At 36.2% G+C, this 22,108-nt stretch overlaps 1 protein-coding gene and 1 long non-coding RNA gene across 4 annotated transcripts in view; one reads left to right on the forward strand and one right to left on the reverse strand.

Moving 5' to 3' along the window:
* Window positions 1–22,108, forward strand: part of TNKS2 (tankyrase 2) — a 72,030-nt gene that overhangs the window by 15,116 nt on the left and 34,806 nt on the right. For both annotated transcript variants that reach the window (XM_042959774.1, XM_007080094.3), the window contains exons 2-13: window positions 820–1,044; window positions 3,535–3,630; window positions 6,815–6,851; window positions 7,018–7,093; window positions 7,658–7,752; window positions 9,896–9,962; window positions 11,883–12,069; window positions 13,066–13,187; window positions 15,551–15,642; window positions 15,730–15,808; window positions 18,449–18,620; window positions 20,810–20,889. In XM_042959774.1, the coding sequence (XP_042815708.1) occupies window positions 820–1,044; window positions 3,535–3,630; window positions 6,815–6,851; window positions 7,018–7,093; window positions 7,658–7,752; window positions 9,896–9,962; window positions 11,883–12,069; window positions 13,066–13,187; window positions 15,551–15,642; window positions 15,730–15,808; window positions 18,449–18,620; window positions 20,810–20,889 (1,328 nt within the window). The remainder of the gene's footprint in view (window positions 1–819; window positions 1,045–3,534; window positions 3,631–6,814; window positions 6,852–7,017; window positions 7,094–7,657; window positions 7,753–9,895; window positions 9,963–11,882; window positions 12,070–13,065; window positions 13,188–15,550; window positions 15,643–15,729; window positions 15,809–18,448; window positions 18,621–20,809; window positions 20,890–22,108) is intronic.
* On the reverse strand, window positions 14,726–16,772 carry LOC122231701. 2 transcript variants are annotated; one of them, XR_006208928.1, is made up of 2 exons: window positions 16,070–16,772; window positions 14,726–15,186 (listed from the first exon to the last, which is right to left on the reverse strand). It is a non-coding gene; the product is annotated as an uncharacterized LOC122231701 (long non-coding RNA). The 2 variants fall into 2 exon arrangements; XR_006208927.1 differs by having other exon boundaries at window positions 15,677–16,772.

The raw sequence follows: 22,108 nt of genomic DNA on the forward strand, positions 1-22,108 counted from the left end.
ACGTAGGGGCTCCTTTGAAGACACCTGATGTCACACTGTTGCCCAAGATCGCTTCTATTTTCATTGCATAGACTAACTGTAAGCAGATATTTTTTGTGTTGCTATCTCATAGTCCCTAATTTAGTGGAACCATTTTTTTTTGAGATAGATGTGGGAAAGAGATTCTAGCAAGAGTTATATACTTTGAATATCTGAAAATGTATGCACGCTAAATATGCAGAACTCCATATTTGCAATTAGAAATGCCATTAGAGAGTGGGAAACATTTGAACTCTGGGCTTTCAGTCACTTACTTCATAACCTTTCTCTGAAGTTAGTTAGTATGCTTGACCCTTGAGCAACGTGGGGGTTGGGGTGTTGATCTCTGTGCAGTCAGAAATCCACATATAACTTTTAACTCCCCAAAAACTTAACTACTAATAGCCTACTGTTGCCCACAGCAACCTTACTGATAACATAAACAGTCAAGTAATAATATTTCATATGTCATATGTATTATATACTGTATTCTTAGAGTAATAACAAAGAGAAAATAAAATACATTTATAGTACTGTAAAAAAATCTGCTTATAAGTGGACCCATGCAATTTAAACCAATGTTGTTCAAGAGTCAGCTATACTACCTAAAGCATTGGAGAGTCCCTCTGCTTTCTTATTAGTAAGTGATATATTTCAGACCCTCTTTTCATCAATTATTTTTTTAATTGTATCTTTTGTTATTCTTCATCCAAAGACATTTTAGCGTGGCTAGTATTTATTGATACTAATTGATGTATTTTCTTTGGCAAACTTAAATGTGGATAATTTGTTTTCTTTTAGGTTTTGGGCGTAAAGATGTGGTTGAATATTTGCTTCAGAATGGTGCAAATGTCCAAGCACGTGATGATGGAGGGCTTATTCCTCTTCATAATGCATGTTCTTTTGGTCATGCTGAAGTAGTCGGTCTCCTTTTGCGACATGGTGCGGACCCAAATGCTCGTGATAATTGGAATTATACTCCCCTCCATGAAGCTGCAATTAAAGGAAAGATTGATGTTTGCATTGGTAAGTCTGTTTACTTTCCAGAATATTCTTGAAGTAACTATTCTGAATCTAAGTTAAATTCATTTGTTAATGTGATCAAATTCTGCCAGACTTTATTTAAATACTAGAGAATACTTTGTGATTTAATCTAACCATTATTTACTGAGTGTCTGTTTTTGTATGTTATTGAGCTTAAGTTCTTTAAAGAAGAGAGCACAAAATTCCCATTCTGTAGAAATTTAGATAAGACACATGAAGAAGCAAGTAAAGTCATGATAGAAGTGAACAGAGAGTGTTAGAGGATACTGAGTACCATGACTGGGTTGGAGTCAAGTTTCTCCTTCCTGGAGTCTTTCCAGGAAGTTGTGGGAGAAAGATTGAAAAGGTAGGTAGACTTCTTTGTAAAAAGCTTTGAATTGCAGATTAAGGAGCTTGATACTGTTATATAGGTAGTGTGAAATCATTGAAGACTTTGGAGGAGACAGTCTGGTAAGAGTAGTATATTTTTGAAAGAACGATCTGGTACAGTGCTGGGTTGAATGGATGGCATCAGACAGACTAGCTTGGAAGCTGTAAAATAATCCCGATGAGAAATGAGGGCATCAAGGAGGGTTGTAGAACAGAAATGGCAGGATAAGTAAAGAAGCATTTGAAGGACAAATGATCAGTTAACAAATGATACAGGATTGGCCTGATAGGTTGGTTGGTCACTGGCAGAAAATTATAATTGAAAAGATTATTTGAGAGTTTTCATTAACCCTGGTATTGGCTTTTCTGAGCCTAACAGTCAAGGGTTTCAGACTCTGCTTACCTTAGCTCTATTTCCTGATTCAAAACAAGGACAGCTGAAATCCTTGAGACAGCTAGAAAACCAGTTCGGTGCACTAGGAAAAGTCCAGGTGCTCTATGCTGGATTTAAAAGTTGCTCTCTTGGGGCACCTGGGTGTCTCAGTCAGTTAAGCATCCGACTCCAGCTTAGGTCATGATCTCACTGTTTGTGAGTTCCAGCCCCACATTGGGCTGGCTCTGTGTGCAGACAGCTCCGAGCCTGCAGCTTACTTTGGATTCTGTCTCCTGCTGTCTCTGCCCCTCCCCCGCTTGCGCTATCTCAAAAATAAATAAACATTTAAAAAAAAAAAAAAAAAGTCGCTCTCTCCTCACCCCAAAACCCCATATCGCTATTTATAACTATTTATACCAGTCCCAGCCTAGCTCAAGTTAGGTCATTTATAATCAAGATACAAAACACTTTACCTAGTAGCCTCTGCCCTGTTCTCCTTTCCTGTGTGTTATCTGAAATTGCTGCTGCCCTCTGCTCACAGCCCTTTTCTAGTTCCTGAGTCATAGACATATAAATCATCAGCTTTAATAATGCAGCATTTTCCAAATACGGTTATAGATCTGCACTGTCCAGTATGGTAACTGAGCACGTGTGATGCAGCTAGTCTGAATGGAGATATACTTTTAACATACCATATTTCAAAAACCATGAAAGAAAGGAATGCAAAAATCTCAATTTTATATTGATCACAATATAAATATAAATGTTGAGATGATGGTATTTTGGGTATATTGGATTAAATAAAATATTGAAAATAACTTATCCTGTTTTTAATGTGGCTACTAGTAAATTTTAAATTACATACGTGCTCCCGTTTTATTTCTATCGGACAGCACTATTACAGGTAGTGGTAGAGTGGAATGAATATAATAACCCTGTCAAAGAACAGGAGGTAGGCTTCCTGCTCTGCATGTATTTGCCTGTCTTTCACCAGCACTTACTTAAAGAGTATGCTAGAATATTTTTTAAAAAATTTTCTTCCATGTTTATGTATGTATTTATTTCCAGAGACAGCACAGAGCCCAATGCAGGGCTGGATCTCACGAAATCAAGCATCAGCTGAACCAACTGAGCCACCCAGGCACCCCTAGAATATCTTTATATAACAAGTAACAGTAGAGAATATAGCTCAAATCTGTTCTTTTCATGTGCTCTAGGATGTAACATAGCAGTTTTGATTTGGGGTTTGTTAACCCTACAGAGTATTTTTCTTTTCTTTTTCAAAGAATTTACCTGTGTGATTTTTTTTTTTTTCCTCCTTTTTTAATTCCACAGATCCCTGTTCCCGGGCTTTCATAGCTTTGGAACTTCTATTTTTGTTATGGTAGGACATTCTTTGTAACATAGGCAGTGTTCCTTTGGAATGAGAAAACAAGCTTTTAAGTAAACTAGTCTTTTATTTCTTTATATACTCTGATCTGTCTTCAGTCACAGAGCAAAGGAAACCTGACATTAATCTTAGGGGACATTTATTTAAGGTGTCTTATACATTAAATAATGCAATATTTTCTATATTCTTATCTTTAAAATATAACATTTACCATACTGTCAGGATATGAAAGGTCTTTAAATAACTCTAAGACTTCTGGACCAGAGTTTTTGAGAAAATGATTTACTAAAAGAATATTGTCATGGTTACCATTTTGAAAGGTAGTGTTTCTGTGTTGCAGTGCTCTTACAGCACGGAGCTGAGCCAACCATCCGAAATACAGATGGAAGGACAGCGTTGGATTTAGCAGACCCGTCTGCCAAAGCAGTGCTGACTGGTAAGCCGATGTCCTCTCTTTGGGTATTCCAGGAAGAATATAAAGAATTGAGCTCGCTAGGTAGACAGTCTGCTTCCTGCAGTTAATGATGTCAACTAGATTTTCAAAATGCTGTCAGTTCAATTGTTAACTCTTTTCTACATCTGGACAGTTGATATTTGATTTTTGTGTAAGAAAAGTAAAGCTTTTCTTTTTTCTTTTTAAATTGGTCTTTAAATATGTGATTTCTGCCTTATTTTGGGTCAGGGGTGTTAGATAGTTGTGTGTTACTATCACGTATTCAGGATTTTTAAATGTCCCTGATTTTTCCAGGCAAAAATAAACAATTGGAACAACATCAAAATAAAAAGCTTCTGCACAGAGAAGGAAACAATCAATAAAACTAAAAGGCACCCTAGGGAACAGGAGCAGATATTTGCAAATGACATATCTGATAAAGGGTTAGTATCCAAAATATATGAAGAACTCACAAAATTCAACACCCAAAAAAACAAATAATCCAATTAAAACATAAGCAGAAGACACGAACAGACATTTCTTCAAAGAAGACATACCTGATGACCAACAGACACATGAAATGATGCTCAGCATTACTGATTGTCAGGGAAATGCAAATCAAAACTACAATGAGGTACCACCTCACACCTTACAGAATGGCTAAAATCAACAACACAAGAAGCAGCAGGTATTGGTGAGGATGTAGAGAAGAAGGAACCCTCGTGCACCGTTTGTGGGAATGCAAACTGGTGTTGCCACTGTGGAAAACAGTATGGAGATTTAACTCAAAAAGTTAAAAATAGAACTACCCTACAATGCAGTAATCACACTACTGGGTATTTACCCAAAGAATACAAAAACACTAATTCAAAGGGATGGGTGCACCTCGATGTTTATAGCAGCATTATTTACAATAGGCAAGATACAGAAGCAGGCCAAATGTCCATCAATAGGTAAACGGATAAAGAAAATGTGGTGTGCGCACACACACATGTATAACATACATACATAGATACATAAACACACACAATGCAATATTACTGAGCCATAAAACAGAATGAAATCTTGCCATTGACAACAACATAGATGGAGCTAGAGAGTATAATGCTAAGCAGAATAAGTCAGAGAAAAACAAATATCATATGATTTGACTCATATGAGGAACTTAAACAAAAAGGGGGGGGGGGCAAAGGGGACAAAAAGAGCAAGAAACCAAGAAACAGACGCTTAACTATAGAGAACAAGCTGATGGTTACCAGAGGGGAGGTTGGTGGGGGGACAGGTTAAATAGGTGATGAGGATTAAGGAGTACACTTGTTGTGAGGAGGATCAGGTAATTAAAAGCTTCAAAAAAAAAAAAAAAAGAATAGCTTAAAATAAGTGAAATCTCAGAAATTTTTATTAGCCAGTGAATAAGGAAACATCTCATTTTGAAATCAGAGAATTTCTATTTCCAAGCTAAAGCTGCCTAAAAATGCTACTTTTCCAGGCATTGCAGTTGTTCTGCTAAAATTTTTTTGTGATATATATGGTTTTACAAGGTTCTGTATAGGCTGTCAGTTTATAAGAAGTTAAAAAAATAAATGTCCTGATTTTTCAAGATAACATGTTTACCCTTTTAATATACTATTTTTTTAAGCTTTTTTTTTTTAATGTTTATTTAGAGAGAGAAAGACAGAGAGACAGGTGGAGCACGAGTCGGGGAGGGGCAGAGAGAGACATAGAATCCAAGCAGGCTCCAGGCTCTGAGCCTGACATGAGGCTCAAACCCACAAACCATGAGATCATGACCTGAGCCAAAGTCGGACACTTAACCAACTAGGCACCTAGGCACCCCTAATATACTATTTTTTTTTAATGTATTTTAATCTTTTTCTTTTTCTCTCTTTTTTTATGAAACCCTTTCAAAAAGCTCTAAGAGCTCTAACCATTCCCTTTTCTAGACAGAGGATTCTGGCCATACCAATTTCATTACCATGAAGAGTGTCAATTATTGTTCTCGCATAACATATTCATGTCTTTGGAACCTCTTAGGATGTGTAAGGCTTAGTCTCTGGGTTTACTTAGACTGTCAAGCCTTTTCAAGTGGTAGTATCCACTTCAAATGTTTCTCCTTCATCAGACTGTTTCCTTTTAAGCAGCTCTCTGCCATATTATTTTCTGGATTCTTCTTCACTGTGTGATCACCATTAGAATCATGTCCAGTCCAATAGTCAAGAGCCTGAGAGCTTGTGCTATGAGCTCTTGTGCTTGGAATTTGTGATATTTCTTCTGGTACTACTGAGAAAATTTAGACTAGTCCCTCAAAGGGGTTCTAGAAAAGTGAACTGCTGTAACTATAAATCCAGTGTTTATTTCCCCCTTCCCTATTCCATGCTATTCCCTGCTTTTTTCTTTTTAAACACCTTGGGGCTGAAAGAAGCCTTGCACTAGTGATCAATATATAATTTGCACTGTGGGCAGCAGTTTGGATTTTATTTCAGCAAATCAGTAAACACTATCCATTAGGTTAATTTAAGTTATATTCATTTTAAAATTTTGTTTGTATTCGTTTGTAAATATGAAAGCTATAGGCATAAAGAGTTTATATTTGATCCAATTTTTATTTGCATATATTTAAGTAGCATTATAATAAATATAATTTTAGTGCTGAAAAATCTTCTGGATCCATAAAAATGTTAACAATATGTTCAGTTGATAATGCCGTAGATTATCTTTTGTTATCTCTATAATGTTGGTATATTGAATTTTGTTTTGTTTTACCTTTGAGTGAAGTTGTGGGTGCATTTTGTCTGTTGAACAAATAACATAATTGGTTTTAGGAAATTTGGAAAATTCTTTCCTTTACAAAAGAAAAGGAAAAGCTCACCAATAACCTACCACGTAGAACAAACTTTTGAAAGTTTGGTTTATTTTCTTCTTGGCTTTCATTTTTTGGTGAATATTGTTTTCATATAGCTTCATTATGTAATATTGGATTTTTTTTTTTTTGCTTTTATAAAAATTATTCCATGTTCTTTATAATTATTCTTAAACTGTACAATATTCTCTTAATTAACCATTTTCCGTTTGTTGGAAATTTCGTTTATCTACTTTAAATATAGTTCATGAGGATCTTTATGCATAAAACTGTTACTACTTTTGTGACTCAGTTTTCTTTAATCTCCTTTTTTCCCCTAATTCACAGGTGAATATAAGAAAGATGAACTTTTGGAAAGTGCCAGGTATGTACTGGTGTAATAAATACATACCATGAATAACTTCATCATTAATTTTTTTTAACAACAAGCAAACATTAAAAGAGAATGATTTTTTTAATAGTCACATATATGCCTCCATATAGGCTCTGGTAAAGAATACAAATTACTAATACATTTTTTTGTGTGCTAGGAGTGGCAATGAAGAAAAAATGATGGCTCTTCTTACACCATTAAATGTCAACTGCCATGCAAGTGATGGCAGAAAGGTACTTCCTTTTGCAACTAAATATGTGTTCATCCTCCTGGTAACATGAAAATGCATTTGTGTCACTAAAAATTAAAACATTTGATGAAGGGGCACCTGGGGGGCTCAGTCATTTAAGCTTTCAACTCTTGATTGTGGCCCACCTCATGATCTCATGGTTTGTGAGATCAAACCCTGCATCAGGCTCTGTTCTGACAGTGCAGAGCTTGCTTGGGATTCTCTCTCCCTCTCTATCTGCACCCCCCACCCTGCGCTCTTTCTCTCTCTCTCTCTTTCGAAAGAAATAAACTTAAAAAAAAAGAAAACGTTTGATGCAAATGCTAATATTTCTTTTAAGTAATAGTTTGGATTCTTAAATTTAGTAATACTTTATTGAAAATAAATATATAGTTGTTTGCTTCTTATTTAATAACGAGCTTACAAACTTTTATGCCTTCAGTACATATGTTGGATTCTATAAAACCAAATTAATACCTTTATCAAGTTTTTTGGTATTTGGATTTTTACCTTTTCACACATTTTTTTAGCTATTATTTTAATTTCATTAATTTGATTAATATTTCAGTCAACTCCATTGCATTTGGCAGCAGGATACAACAGAGTAAAAATTGTACAGCTGTTACTGCAACACGGAGCCGATGTCCATGCTAAAGACAAAGGGTAAGTAAGCATTTGAAACAGATGAGGATTTCTCAGATGTTTCTGTCCTTGCAATAATCTCTGTAATCTTATAAAAATCTTAACTGTTTGCTAAACAGCATAAACATTATTGAGTTTTTACAATATGCAGATTGCTCTCAGGAATCTGAGAATTATAAAATCTTAAAGCTCCCACTCATAAGGCTTACACTGCATTTAGGGAGAATGGAAAGATAGCTAACAATATAAGATCTCTACCGAGTGTGAGGTATAATAGAGATAGTACTTTAGGAGTTCCCAGGAGGGAACTCTCAGTGATGGCTGTAGTGGCTGGAAAATCCTTCAGGAGGAGGTGATACTTGACCTGGACTCAGTTCAAGAGAGCAGAGAGCTTAGGAAACATCTTTGTGCAAGAGAATCTGTGTGAGAGGAGATGCTGAAGCATATATTACAACATCTTTAAGAAACAAAGACTAAACCAGTATGGCTGAAGCAGATGATTTATGCAGGAGGGAGACATGAAGTTTAGGGTTGGAGAAGTAGGTAAGAAGCAAGTTTTAGAAGACTTGGTATTCTAGCCTAAAGAATTCAAGCTGTGAGCTGTGAGCCATTGAAGGATCTTAAGTAAGGGGAAATTTTTTTCTAAAAGAGGGGTTTTAGGGGACACACTCTGGCAGGAATGTGTAGAGTAGTTTGGAGACAAAGAGCCAGAAGGAAAAGAGCAGTTAGAGTAATCATTGTAGGGGTTCAAGCACGATGAGAATCTATAATAATGTTGCAGAGGAATGGAAATGAAGACATAGGTGCAGGAGATACATTACAAGGTAAGTATGGCCAAGATTTGTTGACTGAATATGATGAATGAGAAAGGAATACAAAGATAACTACATTTCAAATTCTGAAGCTGAATGACTGAGACCCAGTGATACACATGCTAAAATCCAGGAGGGAAATCTTGGAAGAAAACGTTGAGTTCCCTTTTTTTTTTTTTAATGTTTATTTATTTTTGAGAGAGAGACAGTGAGCATGCACGAACAGGCGATGGAGGGGGGTGCAGAGAGACAGGTAGAGAATCCCAAGCAGGCTCCATGTAGTCAGGGCAGAGGCCAATGCGGGGCTCGAACTCAAGAACCATGAGATCATGACCTGAGCCAAAATCAAGAGTCTGGGCACTTAACCGACTGAGCCACCCAGGCACCCCTGAGTTCACTTTTAGAACTCTCGGTTTTATGAGATGATGATGAGGGCTCAAGTAGAGAGACCCAGCAGATAGTTGGGAATGAAATCGGTGCTCAGGAAAGAAATCCTACAATGAAAAATGGTGAGGAAAGCCACGAGCCTTTAAAGAGAGGACAGGTAAAATTAAAGGCTAAACTGTGAGTGGCTCTTCCTCACCAGAAGCCATCACGATAGTGTCTGTGGTAATTAATGAATAAGTGATCCCCAAGGAAGAGCAGCTTAAAGGTACAAGTCAGGATTTTAAGGTTCCACCGTACCTTCCTATACAGAAAGTTCTTTTTCCATTGCCATCATGAAGGAATTGGGTTTTAGTTTATTAAGTAATATACCCTACAGAATCTGAAAAAAAAAGTCTCAAAGAAGAGCCAGTTTTTGAGCTCTGAGTCTGGAAAAGATTGTAGAAGCCAGGAGGGAGGGAAGTCTGTTCTACACCAAGGGGATAGTATGTGCAGAGGCATCAAGGGAACTGCAAGTGCTTGAGTGTACCATCATTGAAGGGTAAGCTTCCAGAAGGCCAGACCATTGCATGCCAGGGTAAGCAGTTGGAACCAGCTTTCAAAAGCAAGGAAGAACCAGTGAAGGGCATTAAAACAAGGAGTAACTACGTCAGATTTACCTTTTAGAAAAATCTGGCTACAGTTTGGAGGGTAAATTGAAGTGGAGGCTGTTTCAGTAGTATAAGAAGAAATAATAAAGGCCGTGGTGTTAGCCGTGCAGGAAAGAAAAGATGGATTTGGAAGCGACTTGGGAGTTAGGATTGTTAGAATTTAGTACTTAAATGGATGTTAAATTCTGTACATTTCTGTGTGAAGGTCACAAAAGCCATTTGCTATTTAAATCTAAGTGTATATTTAAGTTAATTACAATTACACCTAGGGGATCTGTAATAACACAGACTTCTTTTCACCCTCACCCCATACTGTAGTGATCTGGTGCCCTTACACAATGCCTGTTCTTATGGTCATTATGAAGTAACTGAACTTCTGGTCAAGGTTAGTTCTCTTCTGTTTTTCTTAGAATTATAAAACCAATTTGAAATACATCGTATATCTGTTCACTATGTGTTTTCAGTGCTTGGTGGGTATAGAAGGAATATGTATAATCCTTACATAGATGATTTATAGGTCAGCATTTGACCGCTTTGAGGTTTATGAGGTACCATATGGTTTTATTTTATTTTTTCCAAAAAATTTATTTAATGTTTGTTTATTTTTGAGACAGAGACAGAGCACAAGCAAGGGAGGGGTGCAGGGAGGGGAGGGACAGAGAGAGAGGGAGACACAGAATCCAAAGCTGGCTTCAGGCTCCCAGCTGTCAGCACAGAACCCAACACAGGGCTCAAACTCCCGAACTGTGAGATCATGACCTAAGCTGAAGTCAAGAGCCAGAGGCTTAACCAACTGAGCCACCTAGGCACCCCAGCTCTCAGTATTTTTTTTTTAATGAAGTATTTGTATGTACGTATCTATGTATGTATGCTATTTAAGTAATCGCTCCATTCCACATGGGCCTCGAACTCACAACCCCAAGATGAAGAGTCACATTGTCTTGCAACTGAGCCAGCCAGGTGCCCCCAGGAGTTCCTTTTAATGAAGTTCTTAAACTGAAGTATATTTAGCTGAGGGCAGCTAGGGTGAAAGGAAGTCTAGAAACCATCTGATAAGAAAGATGAGTGAAGGAGCTGAAGGTGTTTAGACTCAAAAAGAAAAACATAAGAGTTGCTTTCAAATACTGCAAAGAATATTGATCTCATTTGCTCCGAATATCAGTACATCAAAGTTTAAAATACATGTTTAACTCAAGATAGAAGATAACTTGTAATAAGATTTACCTGGTAATTATGAAAAATCATGTTAGTTGAGAATTAGTTTCCCATTATTGAGAATACCAAAAAGGGTAAGGAATTCATTTGTCTTGTGCAGGAATACTGTGGAAGGGATTGTGAGAGATGAGATTGAACTGGAATGACTTCTGTGCTCTGTCCAACCCCATTACTTGAAATGGCTGAAATTAAAAAGACTGACAAGGATGGGGGAGCACTAGAACTCAAACATTGCTGATGGCAATGCAAAAGTAATACAGCCACTTTAGAAGACTATTTGGCAGTTTCTAATAAAAGTAAACCTATACTTACCGTATCATCCAGCAATTCCATTCGTAGGGACATAGCATGTGTCCATAAAGGGACTCGTACATGAATGTTCATAACAGTTTATTCATAATAGTCAAAAACTAGAAATAGTCCAAATGCCCATCAACAGAGTAATGGATAAGTAAATTATGGTGTATCTGTACAATGGAATGCTATTCAGCAATAAAAATGAACTGTTGATACAACATGAATGAATCTCAGAAACACTGTATGTGAAAGAAGCTAGACACAAAAGTACATACTATGTTATTCTATTTTTATGAAGTTCAAGAACAGGTAAATCTAACATATGGTGCTAACAGAATGGGGCCAGGAATTATCTATAAAAGGAGCGTGAGGGAACATTCTGGGGTAATGAAAGTATCCTATATCTTGATTGGGTGATGTTATCATGGCTGTATATATTTGTCAAAACTTGTCAGATTATTCACTGAAGTACTGTGTTTTACCATATGTAAATTATACCACAAAAAAAAAAAAGATTAGAAATTGGAAAAGATGCAAGTTAAAGCTTCGTTCTTAACTGTGTTTTTAACAATAAAAGAGTTAAATAAGGCCCTTGTGCATAGGCCTAGCAACAAGCTGCTGGTTTTCCGTGGGGGGAGAAATGTATTTCTGAAATAATTAGTTTGAAAAGTGAACTTTGAGAACATAACTTGTTTAAGCATGCATAATGTTAAATTACACAGTACTAATAATTCTAAACTCTCTTACAAATTGAACACTAAATATATGCTCTACCCTCCTCCCCACCCCTCAGCATGGTGCCTGTGTAAATGCAATGGACTTGTGGCAATTCACTCCTCTTCATGAGGCAGCTTCAAAGAACAGGGTTGAAGTGTGTTCTCTTCTCCTAAGTTATGGTGCAGATCCAACACTGCTGAATTGTCATAATAAAAGTGCTATAGACTTGGCTCCCACACCACAGTTAAAAGAAAGATTAGCATGTGAGTATAAAATGATGAATGTTCAACCTCGAATATTAAGATACCAATAAACTAAAAATTTGTTCTTTCTCACTGTTTTTAGAAATTTTTAAATAATAGCTATGATACCCTTAGCCATGGGTATCTATTGTTTTTCGTGCTAGCATATTTAGTCACTTGGAAGTTTCTACTCGAGAACTTCTAGTCTTAAGATGCCGTGAAAAGAAAATATATTTGTATTTGTTTTTTCAAGTCAAGTTCAATACTTTTTATATGTATTAGTCTAGATAGTTGGTATGGGTTTGAAAAGAAAGAATTTAGGTTTTGTTCCTATCTTTGGTGTGAGTTTCTGATTAATTTGCCATGAAGTTACAGTGTTATTTGTAGGATTGCTGTCTTGTAAACATAGTCCCCAGATTTTACCATCTGATATGCTTTGGTTATGTAGGCAGTTCTATGGTTTTCGGTCTATAACTGATACAGATGTAGTGAGAAACAGCCACCTGGTTCAGATACAGTATTACTACATAGAAGTAGGAAACTGGTGTTAACATTTGGATTCTTCTGGAACAATAAAGGCTAATGGGTGGTGTCACAAATCTGATGCATGAAAGGAATGTTGAGAAAATACTCTTTCATTTATTCATCAGTAGGTGGCTCTTAAAAATACTTGATTTTCTGGTCACCAGTTCTCTGATGTGTGAGCAAAATTACCTGCTGCTGCCATGCTAGTGTAGGGACCATGATCACTTTTTGTTTTATTTGTTTACTGAGAAAAATTCTCTGCTTTGGAAAATTCTTAGAACTCTCAGGTCTGGGAATACATTGCAGTACTCTGGGTCCCTACAGACCAAAATAGACCCTGAGTCAGCCATGGGCTAAATCTGTGTATACGTTTGGGGATGAATTGGGTCATAACTGAGAAAAGCTGGTATAGCACTGTCTCCCTTTTTGGGGGGTTATATTTGGAGAATATCTTCAGAACCTCAATAATTTACATGCTTTTTCTTCATCTAGATGAATTTAAAGGCCACTCGTTGCTGCAGGCTGCACGGGAAGCTGATGTTACACGAATCAAAAAACATCTCTCTCTGGAAATGGTGAATTTCAAGCATCCTCAAACACATGAAACAGCATTGGTAATGTTTCAGATTAAAGTTTTTAAGATGCAATAACCAAAAACATGCTAAACTAATCATAACGTCATACTTCTTTTGATGACACAGAATAACATAATGTCCTACTTTTACTAATAGAATTGTTTTAAAGATTTGTTTTTTTTAAATTAGTACCTGAACATGTGTAAAGAAAAAATTTCAAACAGTACAGAAAAATAGACAACCTCACCCCTCTAAAAGGCAATAGTATTATTCATTTAAGTATCCTTCCAGAAAAAAAAAACTGTTCATATACTGACATATATCATAGGTAGCCTTTTTACTATCATAATAGTACATATCATTTCCTTTTTTTGTTACATAAATTGTAAATGCTTGTGATCGAGAATTTTGAACCCACTCAGAGTAATGAAAGAAAAAATAATTCTGCCATCCATATAAAAACCACTTGCTTTTCCTTCCAGTATTATAATTTTTTTCAGAATCAGTCTAAGGTCTGTATATATCCCCTCTATACTGTGTGAATAATGTGTCTATGTGAGTAGAGGCTGCTTCTCAGATAGAGGTAGTAACACTTCTGTGGAGCTGTAACAAAGTAGATGAGAATTGGACAGTCTGTGGAAAAGCAGAAAAGAATGGGATCTAGTAGGGATAAAGTGATGGCAGATAGAAAGAGAATGGTGTAATCAGACTGTCTTAGAACTAACGGTTTAAAAGGAACAAAGTCAGTGTTGCTGTATGAATTGCAGAATGTGCTTTGAGTGAGGGAAGAGGACCCTAAGTAAACAAATATGGTTAGGGGCAAATTTAACTCATAGTCCTACTTACCTAGTATCTTGTAGATAATTCATTTTCTTGGTTATTGGTTAATTTCCTTCCTTATGCCATGATGTAAACTATGTGAAGGTCGTGTAGGAACCTATCTATAACACATTTTAGGCCTTTTTGCCACTCTAGTTGTAAAAAATATCTAAGCAAAAAAAATGGTAAAGCTGCAGACTAATAAGAAATGCTAGTGCAAATTATCAAGATGGTGCAGAGAAATCTAAAAAGACTGACAGGAAAATTTTCTGGTCTGAAAAGCTAATACTGTATATTATTTTCCCTGTAAGTAGTCTGCTATTAAACAACTTATTTCTGTTACTAACGTTAAAACCTACTAGGAGTTAAGTATTGGTGGATAGTTGTGGTGCAGGGAGGGGCAGTATTTTCCAGGCTTCCAGAAATTACAGGTGCTGCCCCAGGATGGGGCTGAGGAGTAGGAGTGCAGTTTTGACATGAATGTGATCAAGAATTCTTGGAAATAAACTATTTCTATTTTGTGTGCTGCCCTGATAGATAGATGTCCTGGGATGGTAACTCCTGACATACCAAAGGAGCTGTGTTTACCAGTTAGAAATGGTTTTTATTGAGGGCAAAGGAATGATTTTGGTGACAGCAACAACACAGAATGAATCTGAAGCAGTCATGAAGATCAGATAAGCTTTATAATTAATAGGTTAAAGTAAGAGAACAAATTTCATATGTACTTTGAATTTAGATATATAGAACAACTTAGCTTAACAGTTATCCAGAACTTTTATTCCATGAATTCTCAGGCTTCAGTTGAACTTAGTATCTTTACATTGATCTCGTCATTCACATGTTCAGACATTTGTTGAACACCTATTGTATAGGAGTATTATCCTGGATATTAGAGATGCAAAGATTTTGGGACATGACCATGAGATACATACTAGGTTTATAACTGGCAAATCCCCACTTCCTGACTCCTTTCCTCTTTGACGTATCATAGATATAGATGCTACAGCCTTCATTGTAGAGCATTTCATCTTCTCCCATTGATTTTGACTAATCCAAGCTCCTTATTCTGTTGAAGCAACTAGTTGAGAAAGAAGTAAATACTAATCTTGGCAGCTATTTGATCCGTGCTGTTACCAAGCAGCCTCCAGAGCTGATGAGTGTCTTTTATTTCTTCATGTAAAGAAACTCCAACCTTTGGGGTGTTTCATTAATTAACCTTTAAAAATAACATAAATACCATGTTATGTGGGAATAGTTTTAAAAGGAGCATTGGTCACAGTAATTTGAATTTTCATCACATCACTATTGACTTTTTCAAAGATGTAGGACAACTGTAAAACTCAACCAGAATATTTAGCAACAGATACCCTCTGGTAAATAGGATTTGCAGGCCCTGCCAGAATTTGGTAACTGTTGTACATTTTATCCAATAGAAAGTCTTTGAGTAGCAAAGTTAGGTCAAAAATAAAACAAAGAAATTAAATAACTTCTTGGTTGTTCTTGATTGGAAACACAAATGTTCTTAAATAAAAATCAGTCATGTATAGTCCTTGATTAATGCTGCAATTTAAATTATCTAGCATTGTGCTGCCGCATCTCCGTACCCCAAAAGAAAGCAAATATGTGAACTCTTGCTAAGAAAAGGAGCAAACATCAATGAAAAGACTAAAGAGTAAGTATACATTTAGTAATTAAAAATTATTGACCTTTCATTTTTTGGATAATATATTCACTGTCTGGCTGACTTTTTCTTTTTAAGATTCTTGACTCCTCTACACGTGGCATCTGAGAAAGCTCATAATGATGTTGTCGAAGTAGTAGTGAAACATGAAGCAAAGGTATACTTCCTTTTTGGTAATCTTTGGTAATCCAGTGAATTATTTCCTGTTTAGCAGATGAAATACCTGGCTTCCTAAACTGTATTCTCTCTCACGAGTGCTATTTCTTTCGTCTTAATCTATACTTAAAAATAGACTAGCAGGTACTTTTCTTTATCTGATTTTTTGCTAGGAAACCTAAGGATTTATTCAAAAGTACATGCCTCAAATACATGCTTCCTTCTCCATTCCTGTTACCCACACCCCACTGGTCAAGTTTACCTTTGAGGTCTTTTTTTAACAATACTCTTGGGAATATCCTCAGCTGGAGACACACTGATTCTGACCCATCATCTCCAGTCTCCTCTCACTCATGTCTTCTGTTCCTTGGTTACCATGATACTCTTGTTATCCCCAGCCACAGTCTTTCTTACTGTCTGTTATTTCTGTGACTAAGCCAAAGGACTTGGAACAGAAGGAAGTAAATTATTTAAAAAATTCGACTCCCCATTCATAGCTCCCCATATTGGGAAGTTAGTATTCTTTAGTTGACATTTGTATACAAAGCATTTCATTCTTAGAATACTTATGTTTTCATCAGGCTAGAGATCATCACTTGTTACCCAGGAACTTTAAAAAATACCACTCAGTAAAAGATACACATGGCATCCCAGATTGGAAGAGATGACAGTCATCTAATTCAACAGCTCTCACAGTTTTTAGCCACAGAACCTTGCCTTTTCCAAACAGAATCTTGAGTAGAAACTCATTATGTAACAAAGAATGGAGCTGCTCTGAATGAAAGGAAAAGAAAGGAGTAGAGACCCTTTAGCCCTTGGGTGGCCCCAAGGCTCTTCCCTAAATGTGCTTTGCCAGAATAGTTTTCTGATCTGTCCTTCTGTGGGATCCCACTCAAGGAATCACTCAGAATTCTTTCTACAATTTCTTGTTTCTGTTTCCTTTCACTGTTCTAATTTCTCTTTGATTTGGGGGAATTCTTGATAATGTATAATCTCAGTCTTTCCTATTGTAAATTACTGAATAAAATAAAGTTTATTTCTGCTTGACTGCTTGGCATATCTCGTCTGTTCTATAACTTTTCATAGATTGCTTTTTTCATACATGTGGTGCATTACTAGAAGAATATCTGGATACATAGTAAATTTGAGTTGTGAAACTCAAAGAAGCAATCTTGATGAGGGTGACAAACTATCCAGGTTTGTTCAGGAACTGTGGGATTTCCAGAAACAGGACTTTCGGTGCTAAAACCAGAGAAATCCCAGGCAAACCAGGACAAGTTTGTCACCCTGATCTTCACACAAAGTGGTACCCAAATAAAGTTGTCAAGTGGGATGTATTTCACATTTCAGTGAGTTTTGTTTTGGGAATAAATAGATTGATTGTCCTGAGCATTTTAAATCAGTTTTCAGTTTCCAAAAGCATGGAGACTAGCTCTCTATAATCTAGTTTGAGATTCATTGAGAAAGTCTTAATATATTCCTGTTCAAATATTCTCCAATTCTATGAATATGAATTGGATGTGTCTCAAATCACACTAGTGGCCACAGGATTGATTACTGAGGAACTTAATTTCTCACTTATGTTTAAAGAATTACTTCCCTGGTAGGGAGGGGTGCAGGTAGAGATGAGATGGGGGAATTAACATTTTACTATGTTGTTTTATTACATACCCATCAGTTTCTCCCTCTGTCCATACGTGTATATATACATATTACATATTTCAGAATAATTTGCAAATTGCTATACACGTCTCCCTAAATATTTCCATATAGGCATTATCTAGAGGTCAGTATTTGTGTACAGGTTTTTGGTGGGATCTAAAACTTACGTGCACTGAAATGCACAAATCTTAAATGTACGTTTGCTGAGTTTTGACTAACACATACACCTGTGTAACCAAAACTTACCAAGATATAAAATGTTATTTCATGGCAGAAGCAGGGCCCCATCCAAGGCAATCTCCACCCATAAGGCAACAACCATTTTGATGATTTCCTATATAGATTAGATTTGCCTGTTCTAGGCCTTCATGTCTATGGAATCATACAATACATACTCAGTGTAAGGCTTTCTCTTCAGTATATTTTGGAGATTGATCCATGTACCAATAGCTTGTTCCTTTTTATTGCTTAGAAGTATTCTGTTGTGTAAATGTATGTAATGTGTTTGTGTATCTATACAGATTATATTTGGATGATTAAAAAAGGTAGAAGATTAAGCCGATAGGAATAAATGTTTTCAATGCTAACTTAGTCTCTGGCTTTGTTACTGTCGTGTATCTTGAGGGTTAGTCTCCGCGTTTCTGGACTTCAGAGATCTTTAAAAACACACGGATTAAACTTTTTTAGGCAGTGTCTGCCTCAAAATGCAGTAAATTTACTAATACTTGAATGTCAAACACAACTGTTATTCAACATTTCCTGCTTTTAACCCAAAAAAAGGTCTTTTCTGGTATCGGCCTTCATGAATTAGTGAATTTATGCTCTAGATTTGAGCAAAAACACTTGTTTTGGCACCAGATAAGAGGCTTCATAAGAGAATAATTGGGATTTTTAAATCAGTAGCAAGTGTTAAATTCATAATTGGATGGTTTTAAGTTTTGTGTTGCAGGCTAATTTTGGCTTTTTCTGCATTGTTAAGGTTAATGCTCTGGATAATCTTGGTCAGACTTCTCTGCACAGAGCCGCACATTGTGGTCATCTGCAAACCTGCCGCCTACTCCTGAGCTATGGGTGTGATCCTAACATCATATCCCTTCAGGGCTTTACTGCCTTACAGATGGGAAATGAAAACGTGCAGCAACTTCTTCAAGGTATTAAATGCTTTCATGAAATCAACTTTTTAAAATTATCCTTTAGGGGCGCCTGGGTGGCTCAGTCGGTTGAGCGTCCGACTTCGGCTCAGGTCATGATCTCATGGTCTGTGAGTTCGAGCCCTGTGTCAGGCTCTGTGCTTGACAGCTCAGAGCGTGGAGCCTGCGTTGGATTCTGTGTCTCCCTTTCTCTCTGACCGTCCCCTGTTCATGCTCTGTCTCCCTCTGTTTCAAAAATAAATACATGTTAAAAAATAATAATAAAAATAAAAATAAAATTATCCTTTAAATTTTTTCACATATTACATGGGAGTTGGCAGTAAAAAGAAAATGTAGACTATTTGGCTGTTATTTCATAACTTTTTCTACTCAGTGCTCCAGATGTCATGAAGTCTTAGTTATGATTTTCCAGTAGTGTTTTCTGCCCAATTTCTCTTAAGTTTTTATCTAGAAAATGTTTAAGAGTGAGCTACAGTAGTTGCTATTTCTTTAAAGAAAGGAAAACATAAAAAGGTAGGTGTCTCTTAGTTGATCCATAATGATAAATAATACTCTAAAGACTGGCCCTACCTCTTCGCTGTTTTATTATCTCCTTTATATATGAGGCATGTAGAATTTGTACCAGGTAACCAACTATTTGACTTAATAAAACATTTATTGAATCCCTGCATATTCATTACATTTTTAAATATTTACATCAAATATCTACATTTTGCCTAGGTTATACGTTTCAGCCTAGAAATCTGGTCCAGTAAATTTGAAAGTGACTTTGACATCTCAGGGCTCAAATGAGAAGAAATCTAACAGATCAAGCCTCTTATATCTTTAACAGTTACTTTTGATGATCTTTATGCCTGTGGTCTTAGAAACCAGCTTTTGAGAAAAACACTGAATAGATGAAGGCAGGTTGGTAAAACCTGGAAACTGCCAAAGCTGAACTAACTACAAGACTCTTTGAAGATTCTCTTTAGTTCCCCGTATACGATATGTTTGTTCTGGTGTCAGGTTTGGGGTTATAACACTGGTCCTATTCACTTGCATAGTGATGGACATTTACAGTCTTGCTAGTTTTGTGCTAAGCGATTTCTTACCTTTCCAGCGAGTTTCTTAAATTGTCAAAGTAGAATTTCCAGGTCAAAGGATAACATGTAATTGTTGAATCATCTTCTAGAAAGGTTTTTAAGTACCATTTTATACTCCTACTGACAGTGTATGACAAGACCTGTTTGTCAGCGCTAGTATGATTCTTAATCTTTTCGTTGGGTGAATGTGTGTGAATTTCAGAAGTAATAGATGCTTTTTTTTAATGCAAAATATAGAAATATTGTCAGGGTAGCCTCCCCCATGTCCACCTTGCCCACTAATGGATAAAAAAGAAAAATCTAGTATCGCAGTATTTTAATTTGCATTTCTAAGATACAGGTTGCAGTATTTTTTCCTTTTTTTTTTTTTATTTGCCTTCATAATTTTAATGTTATGTTATTGCCTGACATATTTTTCCTAATTGATTTGGGTCCTGCCTTGGTGTACTACTCTAAGATGCTTTTTTACTCCAGGTATAAAAATATTCACTTAGATTGTCTTTGAGTATTTTTAAGGTTTAATTTTTTATCCTTCAGTCTTCAGTCCATTGGAATTTTTGTTCTAAGATACAAAGTACATGTTTTCTTTCTTTTCTATGAGATTTTAAGTGAGCTATAAAACAAAATTTCAGACCTGAAGATGACTTTAGTTATCTTCTAGTCCATCTTTTCTCTTTTTAGAACTGAAAAAATCTGAGGCCCTTCACCCCAGTTCAGATAGCTAGTTAAGGGCAGAACCATGGTTAGATCTCTGGCCATTGCTCTCCTAATGTAAAGCTTTTCCACCATCCAGTGGCCTTGGTTGTAGAATATGCCATCTTTCATCTATTTTACATTCCGTTATATTGTTTAAATCACAGTTTATAGTTGTTATTCGCATTTACATACATTTTGCCTGTTTATATGTTTAATGTTTCCCAAAATTCTTTTTTTGTCTCAAAAAAGTTCTTAACAGTGTCTTAATGGTTTTCCCCTACTACTTTGGAGATTTATTATGTAATCTACCAAACTGCAAAAAGAACTTTACTTTGAGATAAGATGCCTCCCTTAAAGCTTGGTCCTGCCTTCTAAATAAGAGCTAATCACTCTTTCCTTCTCTGTTTTTAGAGGGCATCCCATTAGGCAATTCAGAGGCAGACAGACAATTGCTGGAAGCTGCAAAGGCTGGCGATGTAGAAACTGTAAAAGTAAGATATGATCTTGTGTTTTTGTTAACTTTTGGGTTTTATTTTCACGGTGTTTAATGTATCTGTACTGTTGTAATGAAGAGCCTAGTTATGTATATGTGCCTTGTTTTAAAAGGTAAATAATGAGGGACAGCTGGGTGGCTTAGTCGGTTAAGCGTCCAGCTCTTGATTCCAGCTCAGGTCATGATCTCACAGTTCATGAAATTGAGCTGACAGCACAGAGATTCCCACTCTCCATCTCTCTCTGCTCCTCCCCCATTCACAGTCTCTCTCAAATTAAAAAAGACAAAACCCTTTAAAAAAAAAAAAAAGGTAAATAATGATAATCTAGTTCTTCTCTCCAAGTAAGGATCATTGTGCAATGAAAGAAACTTTAGTTTCACATGCATCTCAGTAAATACCTCACAATCACAAACTTAATTAAGTAAACTGCATGTTTATGGAAATACATTTTGTCTAAAACACCTATTCATTTGTCCCTTTAAAAGAATAAGATACCAAATTATTGTCCATTGTTTACATATGACACATAAAACAGGAATGGGGAAAAGAACTAAACAGTGTGTCACTGCGTCTACGTATTTCTTCTGGTTTCATTTCTTTGCCCTTTTCTACCACTGTGTTGTCACTTTTCGGATCCGCTGTCTCCTAATAATCTTCAGTTCATCTAGCCAACTTCAGTTCGTATGCGGCCCATCTCCTGTGGTTATCCTCTGTTGAATTACCCTTCTTCACATTTTGCTTTACTTTTTACCATAGAGTCATATGTAGTAGTTGAATGCCTGTACCAGATATTTCTGTTACCTACAGAAATTGCATATCCCAGTAAATAACTCAGAGCCTAACATTCTGAAAGAGCAAGACTATTTTTCAATTCACCTAATATAGGTTAAAATTAACATGTTTTATGAATTAAATAATTCTAATAATTCTTCAGTAACGCAATGGGTGTTATTTTTTCACTGTTGCCCTCAGACTTTTTCAAAAACAGTGCTGCTCCTATTTGAGGGAACAGTGATAGGTAATAAGTTTTATAAACGAAATTTGTTGATGTGTGACAGAAGTAGCCAAATAAAACAATTTCACTGTGTTTCTTTTGTGTCCTCAATCCTGAACAGACTCACCACACAAAGATTTCCTGAGAATGAAATATGTTGGTGGCATCTGAACTTGAGCTCTAAGGAAACTTATTCACTGTCCTTTTAAATATAAAAGAGAC

Source organism: Panthera tigris, chromosome D2 (assembly GCF_018350195.1).
Source record: "Panthera tigris isolate Pti1 chromosome D2, P.tigris_Pti1_mat1.1, whole genome shotgun sequence".
NCBI classification, from domain to species: Eukaryota; Metazoa; Chordata; class Mammalia; order Carnivora; family Felidae; genus Panthera; species Panthera tigris.